The following is a 20,120-nucleotide window of genomic DNA, read 5'->3' as shown; positions in this document are numbered from 1 at the left end:
TGGCAACGGGGGCCCGAGCCCCCAGTCCCTTGCACAGAGGCCCCGCCCATAAGCCACGCCCCTCTATGTCTAAGCCACGCCCCCGCCCGTTGGGCCCCGCCCGACAGAGCCGCGATGGCCGCATAGATTGTCCGCCCTGCCGCAGGTGACCGGGAAGGAGAAATGTCCCGGTCCGGGCAATAAAACCGGTGGCATTTTGGGCTTAGTCCTCACCCAAACGTCCTTTAGGTCAGCGCTTCAACAAAACGGCTACTGAAACGCTCCCGTCCGCACCAAAGCTAAGAAAAAGTGGCTGAAGGTTCTTCTGGTTTCCCTCCAAAGCCCGAGCGAGGCTGCTGCAGATGAAGCGATTCCCCGAGGGAAAAAAGAAAGTACCCGAAGTCAAGATGGAGAAACTGCAGGGTCAAGTGGGTTTGTCCTGCAGAGCCGCCAGCACTGTGCAAGAGGCTGGGAGGTACCCAGAGAGGTGGTGGCTGAACCATCCCCAGAGACATCCCAGGCCAGGCTGGACGGGGCTCTGAGCAACCTGAGCTGGTGAAGATGTCCCTGTCATGGCAGGGGTGGCACTGGGGAGCTGGGAAGGGCCCTTCAACCCAAACCGTTCTGCGAGTCTGTAGTAGAGAAAGAAACAGCCCAGCCCAGAGCAGAGCAATGCTGCAGCGCCCAACGGGGACCTTCACTGAGCAGAGTCTGGGAGCCTCCAAACACAGCGTACAGATGGTCCTGGACCTTCGAGAGCCGCTTCCTACTTACAGCACCACAACCATCCCCAGAAAAGCAGGGCCGGTGACAGGCGGCGGTGGGACAGGAGCTCTCCAGGCCCCAATTCAACCTCCCGCTCACCACGGGACCATCGCCCACATGGGACCAGGGCGGCTGCGGCTTAGTCTGAGCTTTGGAAGGTTCCCCAGCCTGGGGACACAAGGCTGGACAGCCCAAGGCTGTGCCCATGTGATCCCCAGACAGGAGGTGCCCAAGTTTTCTCTTCAAAAAGTTGAGATTATTTCTCTCCTTCGGAATGCCCTGTCATAGAAAGGCCAGAATGCGCCAAAGACAGCGTTTGCTGCGCTTCTCCCAACGCTCCTGCAAGGACACATTCGATTTACACAAGTTTTTAATATTCTCATCCTTGCTTGGAAGTGCAAGACCCAAAATAAAGCCAATGGGAAGCCCCAAACCAGCAAGACCCGACGTTCCCATTGATTCCATACTGGGAAATGAAGAGACGTAGCTCTTGAAGCGCAGGGACCACGCGCGGGACATCCCACCACCCTCTGCTTCCCCAGGGACGCTGCCCACCCCTGTGCACGCCACCGCTCCGGTTCTCCCTCCACCCATGTAGAAATGGTTAATTGTTCTCCTGATTCCGTTACCATCTGGATCTCGGCCCTCCCGGCTCATCCAGACCGTTCTCCCATCACTAAACGCATCCTCCCCACACACCATGACGACCCCTCAGTGCCCTTCCTGACCCACTAAACCCATCCTCACCCTCCTTCTCCTGCTTTTCTGGGTTTCTTTTCCTCGTTTTAGGAGCACACCTGATGTTCAGGCGATCGGTGTCATTACGAAACCACCGTTGTCTTCTCCAGCGCTCGGTGGTTTTAAGCAGAGCACAATGTTGCCTTCGGAGAGGTTTCAAAAGTGTGAGAACTGCGTTCTTGTGCGTCACTGTCTTTCTTTAGACTTCAGTGAACCGATTTCAAAGAATACCATGTAAACAGAGACACAATGGTCAGCGGTAAAGCCGCAGTGGAGCTTTCTTTACCACAGGATCGCACGCTTTGCTTCTTGCTTCAGGTCTCGAAGGACGTTCTCTCTGAAGCTGTCAGCACCTCGTTCTCTTCATCCCCTGCCGCACTTGTTTCACCATCCACTTTCAATACCAGCTCGGTCACTCCGGTCATTAAACCTTATTTTCTGCAAAGCACCGCTCGTTCCAGGCGACATTTCAAAAAGAAACTTTGAAGAGGCAGATTCAGGAAAATCTTTTATACATAGACATATATATCATCTCTCCCCCACCCAGCTCTCCCAGAAATAAATCAATATATCATTTCCTCCTCTAGACACAAATATCATCCTTTGGAATGGTTTCATTTCAGTGTATTTTCTCAAAGCAATCAACAGTAACCATCACCAAGCTGACACGGATGTGGACGGCAGCCGTTCCCACAGCATCTCGCTGCGCGCTGATTTATTCACCTGCGACAGAATCGCTCCAGTTCCGCTCCCTCTCCAGCACAATCTCACCCGGTTCATCCCGAGCTGCTCCCTCAGGCTTCCTTCTCTATGAACGCGGTATGTTGGCCCTGAAGGTAACTCACTATTTTCTCCTCTATTTCCACGCCCTGCGCTATTTCCTCCTCCGAAAGCGCTAACGGGGTCTGCGAGTCTTTGGTTACGATAATAACCGAGGTTCTCCGCGACTCCAGGATATTTGCTACCACCACCTGGTGACGATATTTCTCCAGAGCCTGCCGCGATTTATCAATTAAGATCAAAGGATCCGTCTCCAGTTTAAAGGAAATAACAAATGCCTCCGGGGCCCATTCTTTGACGAGAGGAGACAACATTTTTGGCACCATCTTCATCGTGATCTACGGTGGGGAAAGACGGCAGAGAAAAGCGTCAGTGAAAACATTTATGACATATTGTAATGAGAGATGGCAGCGGTGCCAGGGAAGTTCCGGCTTCACTTCACATTCTATTTACACTGGGCCGTTATCCAAGGCAGTGTTTGGTCAGATCTCACCAAACAAGGTTAAAATGTCACTGGCATGCACTGTTAGATTTCATTATCAGCCTGGTATTAAAAAGCAGCAGCGTGTTCTTAAGCGATGACACAGGCCCACAGTAACTGCATAAATATTTTGTTATTTAAGAGCTAAAACCCACTCTGGGAATATAAATATAAGGAGAGGAAGATAAGGAGATTTATAACGGCAGAAGTCTGAGTTTTCAGCTCTCCAAAATGCAGGCAGCTTATCGAATCTCAGCCCTCCCTCCTAGCAACAATTTATGGCACAAATGTGCCAAAACACAGGGAAAAAAGTTCTCCAGCTTCCTGACCTCTGGGTCCGTCACTGAGAGTCGGGTCCAGTCTCATGTTTTCTACACTAAGGATAAAGAATTAGGCCTCGCAACTTGTTAAAAGCTAATTAAACTAAACAAATTTGTGATCTGTTATACGCAGAGCTCTAGATCCACCTGCTCCCAGAGCTGAAAGGGGCCCGGGCACCAGAGACACGTTAAACCTTTGGGCTGTTGGCAGCGCTAAGCACAAAAAAGGCACCAAAAGGGCCTTTAATGGTTGGACTGGCTTATCTCAAGGGTCTCTCCCAATCAAAACAACTCTATGATTCTAAGAATTGTAACTTTGTCCTCTGAGACCCACCAGCCACTCACCTCTGCCTTATGAGCATTTATAGCTTTAAAGGGTTATTTTGCCCTCATTTTCACTGAAAACACACTTTTTTTGGCTAACGAGCCGTTGCTTTGCAACCATTCCCGAGTCTTATTGGCAGGGTGACTGGGACGCTGGGACAGGCAGATGCCGGGGGAGGAGGTCAGGGGGACAGAGGGGACGTGCCCAGGCGTCCCTCACCTGCAGGGGCCCCTCTGAGGACTGGATCTTGTGCTCGGGCATCTCCGAGGCGGGGATGTAGAAATCGGACACGGCGGCCGCCAGGTAAAACATGACGCTGGAGCCTGTGAGAGACACATGCATGGTCACCCAGCGCTGCCAGCCCATCCCAACAGCAACCCCCTCACCTCGGGGACTGGTTGAGCCACAACCTCCCCCCAAAAACTAGGGGAGCCCAGGACACCCTCAGAGACCCACTGACACTGTCCTGAGTGGGGCAGCGCCAACCCCACACCCTGTGTCCCCTCAGACATGTTGTCACCCACTGCAGCCACCTCACCCCCTATCTCCAAGCCCCCAGGGATGACCCAGCCCCTAATTCTAGGGTGCCAGAGCCCCCATGGGCCCCTTTGTCCCCACATACCTGGGCCTGCAAGACACCTGGGCCCCTCATGCCAGAATCCCACAGTCATAGAATCACAGAATCATGGAGTCCAACCATAACCCAGCCCTGTCCCTGCCCCATGTCCTGAGAACCTCATGTCCATCTGTCCAGCCCTCCAGGGATGGTGACTCCAGCACTGCCCTGGGCAGCCTGTTCCAACGCCCCACAGCCCTTTGGGGAAGAAATTGTTCCTAAATCCAACCTCAACCTCCCCTGGGCAACTTGAGGCCGTTTCCTCTGGTCCCTGGGTCCCCCCTGTTCCCTCACCCCGGTTCGCCAGAGGGGTCACCCCATCTCCCTCACAATAGCAACCCACCCCCAGGGCCACCCCTTTCACCTCACTCCTGGGCTCCCCCTGTCCCCTCACTCCAGGTCCCCGGTGCCACCTTGTCCCATCACGGCAAAACCTGACGGTCCCCGGGGCCACTTTGCTCCCTCACACTGGTTCCCCCCGTACCGAGGGGCGCCAGGGCGCGGGCAGCGGCCCGCAGCAGCGCCAGGTACTCCTCCAGCGCGGCGAACTCGATGGCCAGCAGCGCCCCCTCCTCGGTAGCCCGCCGGTAGTCGCGGAGGGCGGGCAGCAGCGCGGGCAGAGCGGCGGGGTCCGCGACCACGGCGGGGGGCGGCCCGGGGGTGAGGCGGAGGGCGTCGAGCAGGGCGGGCCCGTGCGGCGGGAGGGCCCTGGCCCAGGGGAAGGCGGAGCGGGCGCGGTGCAGGAAGCACACGGCGTAGCCCGCGGCCACCAGCCGCTCCGCCGAGGCGGCCCCGCGCCGCCCGCTGCTGAAGTTCTCCAAGAAGCGCACGGCGCGCGTCTCCAGCGGCACCTGCGTCCCGCCCGACGTCACCAGCGCCACGCGCCGCCCGCGCGCCGCCTGCCCCGCCGCCCAGGCCCGCACCCGCCGCTCCGCCGCCTCCTCCGCCCCGCCGGCCTCCGCCATGCCCGCCGCACCTACTTCCGGCGGAAGCGGGCGGCCAGACACTCCCACCCTTCGCCGCGTCTCCTCGGCGGAAGTGTCGCCGTGGCAACGGGGCACGGAGTCTGCTCGGCGGAAGTGTCGCCTTGGCAACGGGGTCGCGCTGGAGGGGCCCGGGCGGTGCGAGCTGTGCGGGGCCGCGGCCCGAGTGCGCTGTGCCCGCTGCCGGGTCACCGCGTACTGGTGAGAGCGGGAGAGACTGGGGAAGAGACGGGGCGCGGGGATCGGGGAGGAGGCCCGGGGCTCTGGAGCTGGAGAAGAGGAGACTGAGGGGGGACTCATTCATGGGGATCAATATGGAAAGGGGCAGTGTCAGGAGGATGGAGCCAGGCTCTTCTGGGTGACAACCAGTGACAGGACAAGGGGCAATGGGTGCAAACTGGAACACAGGAGGTTCCACTTGAATTTGAGAAGAAACTTGTTCCTGGTGAGGGTGGCAGAGCCTGGCCCAGGCTGAACAGGGGGGTTGTGGAGTCTCCTTCTCTGCAGACATTCAAACCCGCCTGGACCCCTTCCTGTGGAACCTCAGCTGGGTGTTCCTGCTCCATGGGGGGATTGCACTGGATGAGCTTTCCAGGGCCCTTCAACCCCTGACATTCTGGGATTCTGTGAGAGGAAGGGACAGACCCATATAAGGCTCAGGGCACTGGGAGAAGGGTGAGGACAACGCCCAGGAGGCAGGAACAGAACTGGTGTGAGGCCCAGGGCACGGGAAGAAGGGTCAGGATGAGGCATCACAGGGAGGAACAGGCTCAGGGCACAGGGAGAAGGGTCAGGATGAGGCTTGGAGGGCAGGAACAGGCGCAGGACACACGAGAAAGCCCAGGGCAAGAGCTGAGAGACAGGGACAAAGCCTGGAATGTGATGTGGGGCACAGGGACAGGGTGAGAGGCAGGGACTGACCCTGGGCTGAGGATCAGGACACAGGGACAATTCCCAGGACGAAGCTTAGGACAGAGGGATAAAGCCTGGGACAGCGACAAGGTGCAGGACCAGGCTCAGCGGGATCTGGAGACTTCCAAAGTGCCCAAATCAAGAGAGAGCAGCGCAGGGACCTTTCTAGGTGTTTACACACATATCTTCACTTACACAGTGTACTCAGTGAAGTCATATATTACATATATATTCCATTTGTGTCACAACTTTTATTTGGGGTTTGTTTGGCTTTTGTTTTGTGTGTGTGTGTGTTTTTAAACCATAGTGTTTTAAGTGAAGAATTTGCTCAAACTGAACTATCTTAGAACCATAGAATGTCCTGGGTTGGAAGGGACCCACAAAGCTCGACTCCAACTCCTGTCCCTGCGCAGGACAACCCCACAGGTCACGCCGTGTGTCTGAGGGCGTTTGGTGATAGGAGTTTTATGAGTGATTTAAGTTTTAACATCCAGAACCGTGTTGACTCAGCAGGACAGCGCTGCGCTCCCGTTTGGGAATACCAAGTGTCTATTATATGTATTCTGTGAGCAGCTGGTGAACGTCCACAGGACACAACCAACACGACATCTTTCCTTGTGTCATTTCCAAGCAAACAAAAATACCATTCTGCCCTTACTTTGTTAGCGATGTAGACCATCAAAAAACCGACTGGGAGAGCATCCACGAGCGAATATGCCAACTGCTGATCCCCGTCCGCTCGGCGCTCCCTTTCCTCCCTTCCGAAAAGGAAAGAAAGCACGGCGCGGAACAGCTGGCGAAGAGGCAGGTACGTGCAAGAAAACCCACACCGCTTCAAAGGCTGACAGTAAAACTTAATTAGAGCCTTTCTTCCTGTATTTTGGTGTGCGTAGGGCTGGGTGGGCATCTCCTTGGTGGTCAGTGCTTAATTGCAGAGCTTTAATTTATGGATTTTTGAGCAAAAAGTCGCTGATAAGGGGAGCGGGAGCATCCTCGCTCCAGTTCCATGAGCCTCTTGCCTCTTCTGCAGCCCTTGCTCCACGGCCGGAGCTTCGTGTCTCCCGCCTTGCGGGGCCGTTAGTCCGTTAGTCCCCCAGCATCTCATCCCGCTGATGAGAGGGATTCCCCTTTTGCAAAGCAGGGGGGGCAAAGAAATACCGTGCCCTCCTTTGTTTCCCCGGCCAATTTTCAACGCCCTTTCCCACTAAATACCGTCTTTTATCTCAGCGTTTTGGCCTCGTGGGTGGTGCAGATGTGCGGCTCCTTTCCAGCCCCGCTGGTTTTCAACTCTTTTTTGTGTTGTTTTGTTTACGGGGTGGCAGGAGCTGCTTTTCCACCATGTTGATATAACAAAATAACCCACCCGAATGCATCTGCTCCTTAAAAATCTTGCCCAGAAAAAATAAATCATCCTTGTATCGTTGCATAACTCCTAATTGCACAATAATAGGACGACAGAAGAGCTGAAGGTGCCGCTGAGGAGAACATCATTAATCTCCTGGATTTACATCGTGTGTTGTTGTTGAGGTTGTTTGTGGGATGGGTGCTGGTGCTTTGGGGACGGGTTTGTTGCCGTGACATTTATTGGGACAAAGTCCTGCAGGCTGAGAGGGGGCGAGGGGCTTTAGGCTGCAGATTCCATGAGGGTTTGCAGGAACCGGACACTCGCATCAGTCTGAAAATCACCGGCAAGATCTGAAGAAGGTCTGTCACACGCATGAGGATAAATGCAAAAGCTCCTTTATTCCAGGTTATGTTGAATTTGATCTTTTATAAAGCCTGCAAAGAAAAAACAAATCAAAATCTGTCTTATTAGGGTTTTTGCGTTCTCAACTGCTTGAAGCTCTTCCACTTTTGAACGCCGATGTTGAAAGCATCTGGTGCTACGTCGTTGATTTTACAGCAGCTGAATGTACAGTGTATACATTACAAACACCACGTGACCGCCAGCTCAAGAAGTGCTCCTTGATTAGCTGGAAGCCGATAATTGGATTTGAGTGGGTTCCAGGGGAGGCAGAGGAGGACGGGGCTGGTGGGCACTGCAAACCCAAAGCCTGAGCTCGTCAAAGCCATAGAGACCACATTATTTTCGAAGCAGAGGTTTTTATGGGATCTCTAACAACCCTGTTACATCTGTTCTCTGACCTTTGTCTCCAGACTATTTCAATAAAATACACTCTGGGAACGGTACGTGCGGGAACACATTGTCTTCTCAGCCAAGAATGGGGTGAAGGAGCGAAGACACCTCATGACCTGCAATTTCTCACAGCGTGATGGGGGTCGGGCTCTGCTCCCCAGGAACAAGCGCCAGGAGCAGAGGAAACGGCCTCAAGTTGCCCAGGGGAGGTTGAGGTTGGATCTGGGAACAATTTCTTCCCCAAAGGGCTGTGGGGCATTGGAACAGGCTGCCCAGGGCAGTGCTGGAGTCACCATCCCTGGAGGGTTGGACAGACGGACATGAGGTTCTCAGGACATAGGGTGGGTTACGGTTGAACTCAATCTTGAGGGTCTTTTCCAACCAAAATGATTCCATGATTCCACACTATCCCACAGACAAAGCCTGGCTTATGTACAACAAGGCGTAGGGAGGACGGCGTTGGGCCCAGACTGGCCGACAGGTGTTGGAAGAGCAGCATGGAGATCATCAGTTTATTTACCTCCCCGTCTTGGTGGCTTCATCACGTTCCTATTCACAGAGCCCGCAAAAACGCTTTCAAAAAGGCCTTTGAGCTCAAGAAAAAGCTGCGTCGTCTCACGATGATCAGAGGTAAAACACCATCTGCTCGAGCCTGCCCATAGGGTTATTAATTTTTGGCCATTTCTACTGTAATTCCCAAACTCCTGCGCGGTGTTTGTTTAGAAAACACAGCGCCGGAGCCTCAGTCGTGCCCGGGAAGGCTGCTGCGCGTCCAAACGCCCCGCGGCGCGACGCCGGGGTTACGAGCTCCGCGCTTGCCCGCGCTCCAAAGCTTTGTTGATACAGATCTGCTTTAGTCAACAGCGCCGGGGGTGCTGCCCGCGGCCGCCGCCGACCCGACCCGGCTCCAAGTTTCTGTTTGCGGAACGGCCTCACCTGCCCGCGGGACAGGAGCCGCGTCCTGCGGCCCCGACCAGCGCCGCCGGCAGCCGGTTTCACCTCACAACGCCTGGAAACCGCCCTTCCTCCTTCAGCCCTCGTTTCTCCGAGCACTCTGTTGCTTTTGGTGCCCGGGAGGGAGTAAATGAAGGTGGCATCAAACCCCGGGTGCGTTCCCAACCCACCGGGAGCAGAGCTGAGGGTCCTCGGCTGCCCCAACCCCACTGCGCGGGGGCATCTTCAGATTGCAACACACGTGAAAAGGGCGCAAAGTGCACGTGGCCGCGGGCCTGGGGCTGCGGGGAGATGAGAAACCAGAGCCAACAATCCCCCCGAGGCTTGGAAATCAGCCCCGGCTTAAATATTCAGCGCTGCAGGGTTTCTCTTGTCTCCTGCGCTTTCTTCTCCCGGGAGCTGGGGAGAGTGGAGCCCTCAGCTCCTGGCTGCAGATGTTGGAGATAACAGACATCACGGGAAAGACCGTGATCCTATCGACGGGGACTTAAAAAAGAATGATCCTGATCTCCGGCACCTCCCCAGATGACAATCGGCCCCACACCCACGGCCCAGAGCTGGTTGGGACAGAGAAAGAGCAGCGAGGGCAGAAAAGCAGCCTGAGAAACAGCAGTTTATTGCTGATAAACAACAGTTTGTTGCTCCTTGCATGCTGGTTGTCCCCTGGGCACCACCAGCTCCCTAAACAGGGCTGGTTCTGGTGGGTCTCAATCTGCTGGTGGGTCAGGGCTGAGCGATGTGTTTTCCAGCTCCGGGCACACTTCTGATCCAGCAAATGTCCCTTTGTCACAGCGGGATCTCCAGGAAACACCCGCAGGTTCTCCTGGAGCTTCCCACTCTCCTTGTACCTCTCTGAGCACTTAACGCTCAGCAAAATGCCAAATCCTGACCTGCAGAAGCGCTGGGGTTTGGTTTTCCACCCTCTGCCCGGTCCCAGGCGTCAACCAGGAGGCACAAGGAGGTGAATGGGTATTTTCATCCGAACAGAGGGGCATTTGTTGGGCTGGGGAACGGACCAGGTGCTGCACAGGGTGGAAAGACAATGTGTGGGGTGCCACACGGTGGATGTGATCAATATCCATTAATTAAAGACAAATCTATAGTGTCTGTCCTGTAGTTCATTTGGGGATGAGAGTGGGGGAATCGTAGTGAGTCTGTAATTCAGTGTGTCGAAGAGTTTCCTGATTAATATCAGCGCTCAGCCTGAAGTTTATGGACACTGTGAAATTCAGCATTGAAAAATGTCATCTCCTCTTTATCTGGATTTTGCGGGCTTTTCCCCACCTTCTTCCTTCTGGTGACTCCTTTTCCGTGATTGCATTTCTAACTTCTTTCTGCAACTTCATCCCAAACAAGTTCTTGTTTTATGACTGACTTCCTTACCACCCACAAATCAGATTTACGAAGCAGCAAGAAGCGGGAAGCAACTTTACCTATGGGAAACCCTATGGATCCTGGTAGCAAACAGCAGCCCCGCGGACGCCGCTCGACCACCAAACCCGGCCCGGGCGATGGATCCAGAGGGATAACGTGATTTTTGGTGGCTCTGCGGGCCCTGCACCCGCGCAGCGGCACCGGCAGCGCCGCCCATGTCCGCCCGGCCCTTGCCGTGAGCAATTCCTGCGCTTCGCAGCTTTCGTTGCGCGGCCTCGTTGGGCCCTTTCTCGTGGGCGGAAAGGATTCTTCGTCTCGCAAGGCACCGCGTGATGCCCAGAGCTGAGGCCGAACTCAAACACAACAGCTTTAAACTCCACCTGTAGGAAACAATCCTTCTGCAAATGTAATAGGCCCAGGCAGGATCTCTTGGCAAGGCATATTTTAATAACGATTTTGCAAGACTGGGTGTTCTACCTAAAGGCAGGCACACCGAATAGGGCAAAAAACCTCTGCTTATATTTCCCCAAAATCCCGGCCGCAATTTCCCTCCCCTGTTCCCCACTGGTCGGTACTGCAGGGTTTACAGATTATCCCGACACAAAATGCCCTTCCCCTTATCAATCTGTTCAAGATATGGATTCCTGGTACTTTGGCTACACTTCCCCCTAAATTAACTTACCAATACAGGTATCAGTATGTATACAGGTATCGGTATGTATACAGGTATCGGTATGTATACAGGTGTCAGTACATATTCCGGGAAGAGACTGTGTATTACATTAAGGATTCATGGTCTGATGTCTCTCAGTCCTTCCCCCCTAAAATAACTTGTAAATACAGGTATCGGTATGTATACAGGTATCAGTATGTATACAGGTATCGGTATGTATACAGGTATCGGTATGTATACAGGTATCAGCACATATTCCGGGAAGAGACTGTGTATTACATTAAGGATTCACAGTCCCATGTCTCTCAGTCCTTCCACCCTAAATTGACTTGTAAATACAGGTATCAGTATGTATACAGGTATCAGTATATATACAGGTATCAGTATGTATACAGGTATCAGTATATATACAGGTATCAGTACGTATACAGGTATCAGTATATATACAGGTATCAGTACGTATACAGGTATCAGTATATATACAGGTATCAGTACGTATACAGGTATCAGTATGTATACAGGTATCAGTATATATTCCGGGAAGAGACTGTGTATTACATGAAGGATTCACAGTCCCATGTCTCTCGGTCCTTCCCCCCTGCAAGGGTCAGGTGCCAGGTCCTCAGTTATGTAAAAGCAACAGTTCTTCGTTAGATGTTCCGTACACACCCGTTAATTACAGACACGTTACACTCGCTGCTTTACGGTTTGCAAACTCGAACGTAAAAAGACCCCGTGTGTTTTATTCCTCCTGATCTCTGCCCCGTTGCTGTGTTTCCCTGCAGAAATACATCATGGATGTGGCCTCCAGCACAGCCCAGGGGTTTATTTTGGCTGGCAAGCACAAAGAAGCGATTCCGGCCGCTTTCCACGCGCTGCGTTTCGGCAGCGCCGTGTTCGGCCCCCGTTCCGCGCAGCTGGTCCCGGCTTATCTGCTCTTGGCCGAGGCCTCCACGGGTAAGCATTGTCTAAATAGCAGCGCTGGCAAGGGCAAGACCTCCCCGGGGTCAGGTTTCTGGTTTCCTTTCACCAGCTCCCGTTCAACATTGTGCTTCAAGGGCATTTCAGGGAGAGCCGAGAAGCCGCGCACACCCCCCGCTCCGCTTTGTGCCCGGGTTTGGGGAGGAGAATCACTCATCGTGAGATCAATGAGGTGTTTGCTCTGTTTCTACCATCCCCACAACGCTGTGTGAAAATCTCCTCCCCACCTCTGGGGTTTCACACAACTCTCCAAAGTGTTAAATTCCCAAGGGGGGGTGATTGCGCTTTTATCTCAGGGAACCAAAGCCATCCTGAGGCTCCGGCACCGGAGGAACACTCAGTGCATTATGGAGCTTTTCCCCATCAACTGAGCTTCAAATGCTGTATAAAAGCTCCCAAACGCGGCCCTGCCTGGGGGAGCCGCTCCGCGGGGCGCACGGGACGTAAATCACTGCGCACACAATGCTGGCACAGCCCCGCTGTCCCCGGCCTTGGCGTAAAGAGCGATCCCATGAGTAATTCTCGTGTGACAATACCCGAGGCAGCGGCCGCCCGTGGCCGGCCCGTTTTCAGCACGTGTTTCAGAGAAATGGAATGCGAGACGCGGCTTCTGGTGGAGGGAAAGCAAAGGGCGAGCAGGCGGCGGTGGCTCCGTTCCCAAATAAACCCGGCGGCTGGTGCGGGTCTGTCCGTGCGTTGCAGGCGCTGGGGATCTCCGGCGGGCTGAGCGGTACCTGGCGCAGGCGCAGTGGATGGTGCTGGGCGCCCCGGCCTGCGGCGCCGTGCGGTCCCGGCTGCAGCGCGGGCTGGGCCAGCTCCGCGTCGCCGAGGGGAACCTGGAGCAGGCCCTGCACCACCTGGCCTACGACGTAAGGCGCACGGACACGGCCGTCGGGCTTGATGCTTTGCTTTCCATTTTCTCTCCATTTTCTCTCCATTTCCTTTCTATTTTTTTCCATTTCCATTCCATTTTATTTCCATTTTCCTTTCCATTTTCCTTTCCACTTCCTTTCCATTTTTCTTTCCAGTTTCCTTTCCATTTTCTCTCCATTTCCTTTCCATTTTTCTTTCAATTTCCTTCCTGTTTCCTTTCCATTTCCTTTTTGTTTCCTTTCCACTTTTCTCTCCATTTTTCTCTCCATTTCCTTTCAATTTCCTTTCCATTTTTCTTTCCACTTCCTTTCAATTTCCTTTCCATTTCCTTTCCATTTTCTCTCCATTTCTTTTCTTTTTTTCCATTCCATTTTCTTTCCATTTTTATTTCCATTTCCTTTCCATTTCCTTTCCATTTTCTCTCCGTTTCCTTTCTATTTTTTCCATTTCCCTTCCATTTTCCTTACATTTTTATTTCCATTTTATTTCCATTTCCTTTCCATTTTTCTCTCCATTCCCTTTCCATTCCCTTTCTATTCCCTTTCCATTCCCTTTCCATTCCCTTTCCATTCCCTCTCCATTCCCTTTCCATTCCCTCTCCATTCCCTTTCCATTTCCTTTCCATTCCTTTCCATTCCTTTCCATTCCTCTCCACTCTACGATCCTTCCCCCCCCACCCACCAGGCGGGTACGGACACCCCAACCGAGACGTTTAAATCCAGGCCGGAGGTACCGAGCGGGCTCACGTCCCGAACCCCAAACCGTGCTACCCACGTTGCCTTTTACCGCTTGTTCCCCAGAGCCCGTTTTACCGCCTCTGCTCCCATTCATTCCCCCCCTCGCTCCCAGCCCCGAGCGAACGCCCATTCCCACCCCACACCGGGGCACTCGCTCTTTATTCACCACATAAACTACTTTCTATTTTTCCTCTCGTTTCCCCAGCACTGCTCAGTCAGGTAACACTTCTCCACCAGCCACCACTTAAAAAATACCCGATTTAACTATTTATTCAACAGCGTTTTCCCCAACCGGCCGTTTTTAGCCCCAGAGCGGTGTGCCGGGCGGGCCGTGCCATTCTGAGGATGCTTCACCCGTCATTTGATCCCCTAAAGGCCGACAAATTCCACCGCATCCTATTTATGTCCCGCGCCGCCTAAATTTACCCGGCACGGAGCGATGTGTCCCCACCGGCGCTGGATCCGACGGTGCCTTTGTGTGGGTGTAAACCACGACACGCACACACTGGTATCATATAGATCATATCATATCATATATATCACACACACCACGTTGCCTTTGCTCAGCCCACAAACCCTCACGGCAAACACTCCCCACGCTGTTTATTTAAGCACCTGCAACCCGGTACGTGAAAAGGCGACAGGTAATTTATTGATTCCTTTTCCCAGTCGCCGGTTACGTCAGAGGCTGAACTTTGGCTGCGTGTCCGGGATCTGCTGAGAGTCACACGCCGGCCCGGAATAGCCGGAATGCGCCACGTCCCTCCCACCCCCGGCAACGCGGGGCAGGACGGGCCGGGGGACCCGGGTGCGGAACCGGGACGGCCTGGCTGTAAAACCCCAAATCCAGCTAACAGTAGCACCTTTTCCAGTCGTCGTCAGGTTTAAACACTAAACCCTGTTTCCCTGAAAATAAGACAGGGTCTTATGTTGAGTTTTCCTCCGAAAGATGCATTAGGGCTCATTTTTAGGGGGTGTCTTATTTTTCCATACACAACAATCTCCATTTATTCAAACACAGCCATGTCATCGCGTTCTGGAACATCAGAACTCTCCAAACCCTGAATTCCATCGTTCATTTCTTGTGACTATTCCCCTTTGCCATATACAACAATCTACATTTATTAATGAACAAAATATCAACATTTATTCAAGCACAATCACGTCATCATCTCCTGGAACATCATCGTAACGCCCCAAACCCCGCTGTCCCGCTGCATTCTATTGCCAATTAATTTTACCTTTTTAACATTCTTGAACACTATAAATCAATTTTTTAATGAACTGTAACTAGGGCTTATTTTTGGAGCAGGGCTTATATTTCAAACATCCTGAAAAATCACGCTAGGGCTTATTTTCGGGGTAGGTCTTATATTCGGGAAAACACTGTACTTACACCAAAAAGAATACTTGCAATATTATTAAACCATAATAAAAAATCTCCCAGGTTGAAATGACCATTAAACATCCCAATTTATGTTTTTAATCTCAATTTCAGGTTTACCTCGCTAGTTCTACATTTGGCCCCAGATCCCTGGAGGCCGCCATGGGGTATTTCCACATGGCCAACGTCTTCTTTCGCCAGAACAAAATGGACATCGCAAACTCTCTCTATGCCAAGGTTGGTAAAGCCAAAGCTCCTTTTCTATAGAGATATATAATTTCTCAAGATTTTCTGGGTTTTTCCCACTGTTTTTCCCATTTCTGGCTGCTTTTAACACCCCACACCAGCGGTTGCAAAGAGTCGCTGAGGAGTTTCCGTAGCCGGGGACGTGTGGCCGAGCAGCCAGGTACGAACAAACCACCTGAAATCAACCCTGAGAATCAATGAATAATCACCAGATAAATGATTGTCAGACCACAAGTGAAGTAACAATCAGCTAATTGCTCTAATAACTGAAAAAAAAAGTGTATTTTCACTTGTTTAGGCAGATTTTTGGTTCAAACGGCGCTTTGGCGGCTGCAATCTGCCTCCATCCCCCCCAGAGCTCAACCCCATCCGCTTTTGCGTGACAATTTAGGGAGATTTGCTGGGGTTTGATGACAATTCCCGATCCGCCGGGAGACGCGTGGTCGGGTTGTGCGACACCCGCCGGGTGTTGCGATAGCGCGGGTGCGTTGTTTATTGACCGAGCTGCTGAATTGGATTCATACGAGCGGAATAAACCCCCGTGCTCCCGGCAGGTGACGTCGCTCTGGTGTGACCGCCTGCTGAGCGCGGTGCAGGCGCAGGAGCGAGAGCTGAGGTCGCGGTCAGACATGTCACCGTTCACCAAGGACGAGGACGTCACGGAGCAGCAGCTGAGTGAGCGCCAGCCCGGGTTGTGTTGGTGGCGTTGGGTTCCGCGTGGTGTTTCCGTTCGATCAAGGGATGCGCAGGGAATTGCGCTGGGTGCACCAAGCGAGGCCGCTGTGGGAATGAGGGCGTTCAAGTGGCCACAGAATCCCAGAGTGTCAGGGGTTGAAGGGCCCTGGAAAGCTCATCCAGTGCAATCCCCCATGGAGCAGGAACACCCAGCTGAGGTTCCACAGGAAGGGGTCCAGGCGGGTTTGAATGTCTGCAGAGAAGGAGACTCCACAACCTCCCTGGGCAGCCTGGGCCAGGCCCTGACACCCTCACCAGGAACAAGTTTCTTCTCAGATTTAAGTGGAACCTCCTGTGTTCCAGTTTGCACCCATTGCCCCTTGTCCTGTCACTGGTTGTCACCCAGAAGAGCCTGGCTCCATCCTCCTGACACTGCCCCTTTCCATATTGATCCCCAGGAATGAGTCCCCCCTCAGTCTCCTCTTCTCCAGCTCCAGAGCCCCAGCTCCCTCAGCCTTTCCTCACACGGGAGATGCTCCACTCCCTTCAGCATCTTGGTGGCTGCGCTGGACTCTCTGCAGCAGTTCCCTGTCCTTCTGGAGCTGAGGGGCCACAACTGGACACAATATTCCAGGTGTGGTCTCCCCAGGGCAGAGCAGAGGGGCAGGAGAACCTCTCTGACCTACTGACCACCCCCTTCTAACCCACCCCAGGTACCATTGGCTTCCTGGCCACAAGGGCCCAGTGCTGGCTCATGGTCACCCTGCTGTCCCCAGGACCCCCAGGTCCCTTTCCCCTACACTGCTCTCTAATAGCTCATTCCCCAACTTACACTGGAACCTGGGGTTGTTCCTGCCCAGATACAAGACCCTGCCCTTGCCCTTGTTATATTGCATTAGATTTTCCCACCCAGCTCTCCAGCCTGTCCAGGTCTCTGGGGATCCGATTCCACTTCAACACCCTCATTTCTCTGCCGCTCCTTTGGCTCCGTTTAACTCTCAGAAAGGGACGTTTTGTCCCAGTGGGACGGGTGTTCAGCTCGCTGTCCTCAGCAGGAGGACACGCTGGATTAGCGTGCGCTGCTAATTGGAGGTGTTAATCTGGAGAGCGCTCTCGGGAATCTCTCTTTGGGGCTTAAAGGTGCATAAAGCGTTGGGAAACACTCAGGGGTGTGTGGGGCTGGAGCTGCACCGGACCCTGCTCCTCTCCTCCCTTCTCCTCTCTTTTCTTCTGCTTGTTTACTTCTTCTTCCTTTTTTTTTCTCCTTTTCTTCTTATTTTCTTCTTTTCTTCCTCTTTTCTTCTTTTTTCTTGTTTTGTTCTTTTCTTCTTCCCTCTTCTACTTTTCTTCTTTTCTCCTTTTTCTTTTCTTCTTCTTTTCTTCTTTCCTCCTTTTTCTTTTCTTCTTCTTTTCTTCTTTCCTCCTCTTTCATCTTCTTCTTTTCCTCTTCTCATTTTCTTCTCTTCTCTTCTCTTCTCTTCTCTTCTCTTCTCTTCTCTTCTCTTCTCTTCTCTTCTCTTCTCTTCTCTTCTCTTCTCTTCATCTTTTCCCTTCCCTTCCCTTCCCTTCCCTTCCCTTCCCTTCCCTTCCCTTCCCTTCCCTTCCCTTCCCTTCCCTTCCCTTCCCTTCCCTTCCCTTCCCTTCCCTTCCCTTCCCTTCCCTTCCCTTCCCTTCCCTTCCCTTCCCTTCCCTCCCCTCCCCTCCCCTCCCCTCCCCTCCCCTCCCCTCCCCTCCCCTCCCCCCCACTCATCACAACACTCTCAGAGACAACAAAGGTTTCTGTAAATCCCTTTCCCGGCCGGGTCTCCATCCAGCGGGAACCCCCCCAGGCCAGGGCGGCCGGTACCCCCTGGGGTTCCATCAGGAGGAGGAAAGCCGCTCTCTCCAGGCAGTGCTGTGACTCCACATCCTCGCTAGAGCCCAATCAGCACAATTACGGGCAGGATGAGAAGTTATCTGATACCGGTACGGGATCCGCGTGGAGCGGGGAGACCGCGCGGCTGCTGGGAGTGGAAACGCTTTGATGTCTGGAGGAGATAACGGGGCAGCGCTGAACACGTTATCTCGCACACGTACGTACACCCAACACGGTTCCGCTCTCGCCGCAGCCGAAGCCCAGCGAGCGGAAGGGACGCGAGTGCTGAGCGCGATGCTGGAGATCAGGTCGCAGGCGCGGAAGCCGGAGCTCGGGGAGATGGCGCGTGTGCTGCACGGCCTGGCCATGCTGCACTACCTGGGCCTGGACCTGCCCGCGGTGAGTCCTGCCCGGTCACCGGGGGTTCCCTGGTTGCCCGTGGCACCGGGTGATGGGGACTGAGCTGCTGTGGGACCACGTGGGACAGGGATCCATCCGCTCTGATAAACCCGCTGGGGCTGTTCGGGCTCTGCCACCTGCATCAGATCACAGAACAACAGAATAACAGGGTGTGGGGTTGGAAGGGCCCTGGAAAGCTCATCCAGTGCAATCCCCCATGGAGCAGGAACACCCAGCTGAGGTTCCACAGGAAGGGGTCCAGGCGGGTTTGAATGTCTGCAGAGAAGGAGACTCCACAACCTCCCTGGGCAGCCTGGGCCAGGCTCTGACACCCTCACCAGGAACAAGTTTCTTCTCATCTTTCAGTGGAACCTCCTGTGTTCCAGTTTGCACCCATTGCCCCTTGTCCTGTCACTGGTTGTCACCCAGAAGAGCCTGGCTCCATCCTCCTGACACTGCCCCAATGTGCGGATGGACCCGGATCCGCAGCCGCTGCAGGGGTGCAAACCACCCGTGGGGAAAACCCCAAACTCCTGACCATCCCTTTGTGTTTTCTGCTTCGTTCCAGGCTGGCGAGATGGGGCTGAAAGCCTTGGAGCTGGTGAAACAGCTGCCCCAACAGGAGTCTCTAGAACCCATCACTCGTTTGTTAAGGCTGATTAACTCCACACCTTCCCACACGAAATAAGGAATTGTTCCAATTGTCGGGGTTCGGCTGGTTGGCGGGTGGACAAGAACCGGCACCGCAAGCCCCGGCCGGATGTGTCCCCTCTGGCTCAAGGTGTTTGAAATTAAACGTTGTGGAGCGAGTTCGTTGTCACGCGCTGCTCGACCTCTGCCGACCGTTACAGGCTAACGGCGTGAGGGTGGGAAACAAAGCCCAGTGACACGCTGCATTAATCATCATCTCATCATTATCTAATGATTTATGAATAAGAGAACAGCCTCTTGCATCCTCACGTTGTCCAGAAGCTGAGAGCAGCTGTTACCAGTTTCCTCAGTTTGCTGTTCAGTGTGACGGGAAGGTCGTCACGGTGGCCCTGAGGCCGGTGGTTGTCACCCAGGAGCTGGCCGGGCTGGCTCAGCTGTGGCACATCCGCAGGGTTTGTCGGTCCCCAAATCCACTTTGGTTTTGCTGAGCTTTATAGGAATGGGGTGGCTCTGGGCACCGAGGGACTCGTGTGTTCCTATTGGGATAGATCTCACATCCGGGAGGGCGCAGGACAAGGGCGCGAGGGACTGCGCGCTGTCCTGACGGGTGACGTGCGGGTGACTCCACCGGGAGCTCCCACCCCAAAGCCAACGCGGTTTCATCGCGGTTGGGCGCTCACGTCCCGCTAACTGTGACACCAGCCTCAGGAGAATGTCCCCGTGTCACCAGGCCCACAGACCCCCCCGAGCACCCCAACCTGCAGCTGCCCCAACAAGAGGAGGGAACGTGTCACCCTTGGTGTGAGGGGACGCTGGGGAAGGGGACAAGCTGGGGTCACACAGCGGAGCGTGTGACAGCCCCGCACAGCCGGGAACGAGGCCCAGGGAACGCGGCCCCGCTGCGAAGGGCTGAGTTCAGCTGAGCTTTAAGCCTGCGATTAAGTCTCATTTACTTCAGGAGGATTTACGAACGCGTTTAATTGTCTCGCCGAGTTGGGACGGAGTCAAGTGCGCTTTGTAAACGCTTCGTCAAGCCGGGTCCTGAGCAATTAGAAGGGATTGATGCTGTAGGGAGAGGGAAAAACCTCCGCTCCCCGACGGTTCATTAGGGTGGGTGGGACGGTGCTGGTCGGGGAGCACGAGGGGCCCCCCCAGTTTTGGGGAACAGGGTGAAGAGACCCCGGAATTCCCCAGCGGGTCCCTCTGGGGCTCCCCCGACCACCCGGGCGGGGGATTTGGGTCACGGGGATTTGGCGCCGGGGCCCGGTGGTGACTGATCCCC

At 54.1% G+C, this 20,120-nt stretch overlaps 2 protein-coding genes across 3 annotated transcripts; one reads left to right on the top strand and one right to left on the bottom strand.

The window, feature by feature from the left end:
• Nucleotides 1–1,977: 1,977 nt before the first annotated feature.
• On the bottom strand, nt 1,978–5,287 carry PPCS (phosphopantothenoylcysteine synthetase). The gene is given in 5 exon segments (XM_065855095.2): nt 1,978–2,600; nt 3,608–3,711; nt 4,489–5,063; nt 5,065–5,195; nt 5,198–5,287. Coding segments are annotated over 5 exon segments (1,224 nt in total). The 3' UTR covers nt 1,978–2,276.
• Nucleotides 5,288–6,595: 1,308 nt separating this feature from the next.
• On the top strand, nt 6,596–19,943 carry ZMYND12 (zinc finger MYND-type containing 12). Of its 2 annotated transcripts, XM_071798253.1 has the most exons (6): nt 6,596–6,707; nt 11,823–11,994; nt 15,127–15,249; nt 15,813–15,933; nt 18,042–18,187; nt 18,756–19,943. In XM_071798253.1, the coding sequence occupies exons 2-6, from the start codon at nt 11,836–11,838 to the stop codon at nt 18,873–18,875; spliced, it is 669 nt and encodes a 222-aa protein (XP_071654354.1). In that variant the 5' UTR covers nt 6,596–6,707; nt 11,823–11,835; the 3' UTR covers nt 18,876–19,943. The 2 variants fall into 2 exon arrangements, with proteins under 2 accessions (XP_071654354.1, XP_071654355.1); XM_071798254.1 differs by lacking the exons at nt 6,596–6,707; nt 11,823–11,994 and adding an exon at nt 12,537–12,887.
• Nucleotides 19,944–20,120: the final 177 nt, after the last annotated feature.

Source organism: Patagioenas fasciata, chromosome 23 (genome assembly GCF_037038585.1).
Source record: "Patagioenas fasciata isolate bPatFas1 chromosome 23, bPatFas1.hap1, whole genome shotgun sequence".
In the NCBI taxonomy this organism is placed as follows: Eukaryota; Metazoa; Chordata; class Aves; order Columbiformes; family Columbidae; genus Patagioenas; species Patagioenas fasciata.
This window is presented reverse-complemented; position numbering and strand designations above follow the sequence as displayed.